This window comes from Octopus bimaculoides, chromosome 7 (genome assembly GCF_001194135.2).
Source record: "Octopus bimaculoides isolate UCB-OBI-ISO-001 chromosome 7, ASM119413v2, whole genome shotgun sequence".
In the NCBI taxonomy this organism is placed as follows: domain Eukaryota; kingdom Metazoa; phylum Mollusca; class Cephalopoda; order Octopoda; family Octopodidae; genus Octopus; species Octopus bimaculoides.
The window spans coordinates 3,525,896-3,530,587 of record NC_068987.1 but is presented as its reverse complement, the minus strand read 5'-3'; the positions used below and the strand labels follow the sequence as shown (position 1 = coordinate 3,530,587).

General features: G+C 37.0%; 1 protein-coding gene across 1 annotated transcript in view; it reads left to right on the top strand.

Annotated features, from left to right (window-relative positions):
* LOC106871579 (glycine receptor subunit alpha-2) overlaps positions 1-4,692 on the top strand; it is a 39,029-nt gene that overhangs the window by 11,634 nt on the left and 22,703 nt on the right. Inside the window, exon 3 of the mRNA XM_014918086.2 lies at positions 1,810-1,877. Coding sequence (XP_014773572.1) covers positions 1,810-1,877 — 68 coding nt within the window. The remainder of the gene's footprint in view (positions 1-1,809; positions 1,878-4,692) is intronic.

Below are 4,692 nucleotides of genomic sequence, written 5' to 3'. Positions count from 1 at the left end.
TATGTCGCATTCACACTCTCACACAGACATACATCTTTAACGCCATAATAAATATCTCTGTTATTCATCTAATACGGTTGTGGTCTTTCATTGCTGGTCATCTATGTTATCGTCGTATAACATATTATGTATATCATCCATTGATATAATATATTTGTATGTTCGACCGTGTGACACGTTTAAATAAAAGGAGTCCTCTGTTTTTCCATTCGTCACCATATCCCCTTTTATGAGTTCGCACGGTCGACCCTTACATATATATATATATATATATATATATAATGAATGTACGTATGTAAGCATACATGCGCGCGCACACACACACACACACGCGCGCACACACACGCATATGCACACACACCCACACACATATATGCTCGAGGTACGATGTGTAGGTCTTATTCTAACACAGTGTATTTTTTTCTCGTTGTTTACATATTTAACTCATTTGTTTACGTATTTCATGTTATTTGCACCGTTGGTGACGTCTTCTACCCATCTATGCATGTATGTGTGTGTGTGTGTATATATATATATCTGTGTGTGTGTATGTATATATATATATATAATACTATCTATTATTTATTATATACATACACACACACACACACACACATATATATATATATGTATGTATGTATATATTTATATATATATACTTATGTATATACATACATGGTTCTTGTTATGTCTAATATCATTTTACTTCGAAATTTTTTGAAATTAATCATGATTTTATTTTCGTTTCCTGAGAATCGACTGAAACCAAACAGACTAAACAAGCCATAAAACTAATTTGAGGTGGCTACCCTTCCTTTTAAACTTTATATTCAATGGATATTTTTACCAGATCGCCTTTTTCCGGATATGACGTCAGTAGAGAGGCGTGAATATATAAAGTACTAAACTTTTAACTGATATAAATAAAATGAAAAAATACCAAGCGAAGGAAACTAATTGAAGGTACCAGATTTAGTCTCTTGGTGTAGAATTGTTTCGCAAATATAGACTTATCTTTGGAATGGTATGAAGTTTCAAAAGAAGTTTATAGAATTTAATCAGGTGTATTGTTGAGAAAACTCTATAACAGTACAGAAATTGTGAGCAATGCTTCGACTTTGTCCATTAGTGTAGGCATGGCGATGTGGTTTATCAGTTCGCTTTGCAACCAAGTGGTTTCCGGTTCAGTCCCACGGCCCAGCACATTGAGTAGGTGACTTCTACTATAGCCCTGACCGATCAATGACTTGTGAGTGAAGTTGGTGAACGGAAACTGCCCGCAAGCCCGTGACAATGTGTGTGTGTGTGAGAGAGAGAGAGAGAGTGTGTGTTGGCCCTCAACCACCGCTTGACAACCGATGTTGGTTTGTTTACGTCACCATCATTTAGCAGATCGGCTAAGAGGTCGATAGAATATGTACCAGTCTTAAAAAAACACTAAAGCACGGGGGTCAATTTGTTCGACTAAACCCTTCAAGGAAGTGCCCCAATGACTGGAACAATTCAAAGATAAAGGATTTCCCCCCGTATCTTAGCAGTTCGACAAATCGACCTCGATAAAATAAGTACTAGACTGAACAGGTCGTGGGGCTGATATGACGGACAAAACTCTTGAAGACATTGATCCAGTATGACCACAGTCCAATAACTGTGACCAGGAAAATAATAAAATAATAATAATCCATACAAAAAAGAAAAAGAGAAGAAAAAATCTGGCAATTTGCCGTTAATTTGTTATATTTTCGATATTACTGTGATCGCAGTTGAGACGAATATCTATGATTTTCTGGTTTTCCATTATTATTTCAGATAGACCAACAGAAATCACATGTCAGATTATGATAGACAGCATCGATTCGATAAATGAAGCAACAATGGTGCGTAACTTAATCCTTATATTTAATAATCCATCCATTTTCATTCTACTCACGGACAATAGCATCACACGAAAAGAAACATTATAATACTTTTATTAATTAAAAAAAAAACACGATACATATTTCTCCTCATTGACGCAAACCTAATGACATTTTCTGTTCCATAAGAATTTACCGTATTTACTCGTCAGTAAATACCATTATTTTATGCTTGATTTTAACTGAAAAATCCTGGCTGCAATTTATACACAAGATAAAACTAAAATTATGAAGACAAAAAGTTTCGTACCAAAATTTAACACTAAATTAGGGGTGCGCTTTATACTCGAGGGCAGCTTATACACAACTAAATGCGGTAATTGGTATATTCTGCTGCAACTTAAATAATTTCATTTTCTTATTCAATAGAACTTCGGTTTGCGAATTTAATTCCTTCCTGAAGGTCGTTCCTCACTCGAAATGTTCCTTAAACCAAAACTTATTTTCCCATTATAAATACAAGAGAAAGTACGGCGAATTCGAGCAGGGATGTGCACTAAGCAAAAACTAAACAGTAACTAATGCTCCCTCTTATTGCCGACTTGCGTCTGTGGGAATAAAAGAACTGAAACAAAATAAGCAATGAAGGCTTTCCCAAAAGAACCACTTTCAACATTAGATAAGAAGTTATAAGGTGTCCAGCTGGTAGAATCGTGAGCACGCCGAGCTAAACGTTTAGCGGCATTTCGTCCGTCTTTACGTTCTGAGTTCAAATTCCGCCGAGGTCGTCTTTCGGGGTCGATAAAACCAGTTGAGTACTGGGATCGATGTAATCGACTTACCCCGGCTCCGAAATTGCTGGCCTTGTATCAAAATTTAAAATCAATATTAGCTGAGAAGTGAGTGGGTCAATATTTCGCTCACGGTCGTAAAGCCGTGTGTTCGACTCTTGGCGGTGACTGGTGTCCTTGAGCAAGATAATTTATTTCATGTTGGTCCAGTCAACTCAATTGACAAAAATGAATAACACCTGTATTTGAGGATAATTTTTCAGTAATTACGGTAAAATAGTTATTTGTTTGCTCCGAAATCCAAAGAATTTGCCAAATACTTGGGATTATTTTATAAATAACGAAGAGAAATTTTATCTTGGTTAAATGTATAAATTAAGACCAAAGAAGCATTTGTTTCTTCTACACCACTGTCTTGGAATGCGACAGGACTTTCTTTCCAATTTAATATTATGAATAAACGGAAGTGACTTAGTGATTGAGGATGCGAGATTTGTTTCTCAGTGTCGGACTTTCATGTTAGTAGGTCGTGAATAAAGTCGAGATTGAATTAAAATCTATAAATATTTGGTGTAGAGAATACATAACTGATCTTGACAAAAGGTCTTCTATCTCTCTCACGAAACTCTAGAGTATTGTATATATTATTGTTCATATTACAACTATTTCCAGACAGAATATTTGTAATTCTCTTTGTCGGCATTAGTAACTCAGATATCAATAAGTTGCAGCATAGTCTAAATGCTAAATTCCGATATAATTCAATACTCATAAACCCAGAAGCATCAAATACGACAGTGAAAGTCTTAATTGCCTCCTATTAATCAGAAGTATCACTTAAATATTTACCAAATAACTTTCTAAAGCGTTTGTTGTTGTTGTTTCTCCAGTCATGTGTCTAACGCGATTCGTATAAAACAGGCGTCTATACTGGGTCTCATGTGAAATCATCTTCTATACAAAATAATGGTAATTTCTAACTTCGCATCAGTGCAGCCAAACTATATCGCTCCTCTCTATGGAGTCACTGTCTAATTATTCCGCTGTTCTGCTCTATAAATACCATCGTCCATTATTTGTAATGACGAGACTGAACTGTTTACAGTTCGATTGATTGAATTAGAATGCTGCTATGAGTCAATAGGGTAACTTAGCGAGCCGTCAAACAACCTGTCGTGTTTAGTGACGGTTTTTCGCATTCTCAGTTTATAAACGACCAAGGTTAACAAGTGTCCTCTCATCCGTTTCGGGGTCAACCGAGAAATAAATAGGATTATAACAGAAAACATCCTACGATCCCAAAGAAAGAAAGAGCACACTGGTTACAGCTGGAATACCAGAGATCGGCTCGATTAGAATTCCTCCTCCTCCTCCTCCTCATCATCATCATCATCATCATCACCACCACCACCACCACCACCATCATCATCATCATCATCATCATAATCATCCCCTAGACATCACTGATTCGAGTCCTAGTACTCACAGGGCCCGTTACTCGGTTTCCGTGGCGTGTAAGTGACTGAAAGCACAACAATGTCCCTGGATAGGACACCAGTCCATCGCAGGGACTCACTCACAATTGGGCAGAAGCAACGTAAAATGAAACGTTTTTATTCAAGAACACAACAGACTACCCGGTTCGAGAATCGAAACCACGATCTTGCGATCACAAGACAACGCGCATTCATTTGTTGACCTGGGACAATTACAACAGAATACAGAATACTATTGAACCGCATGACCCCAAGCTTGCTGGATTAGTAACGATCCATCCGAACCATCAAAAGAGGGCGACTCCAGTCAAATTTTATAAATGGTTCTTTCATTAACTCATCGTGCTCAGGCAGCGGGGATCCAGGATTTGGGGGCGAGTTGCTTAAAAGTTTCGATAAAATACTACACAGGGTAGGAATCACAATTCGTAACAAATGGCCCCATTTTTATGTATTCTAACTTTGTTGTAGCAGACGATATGCATACGAAAGAGTAATGCTGCGAAATTACTGGAAATGAAATAACGAAATTATTATATTTGCAACAGT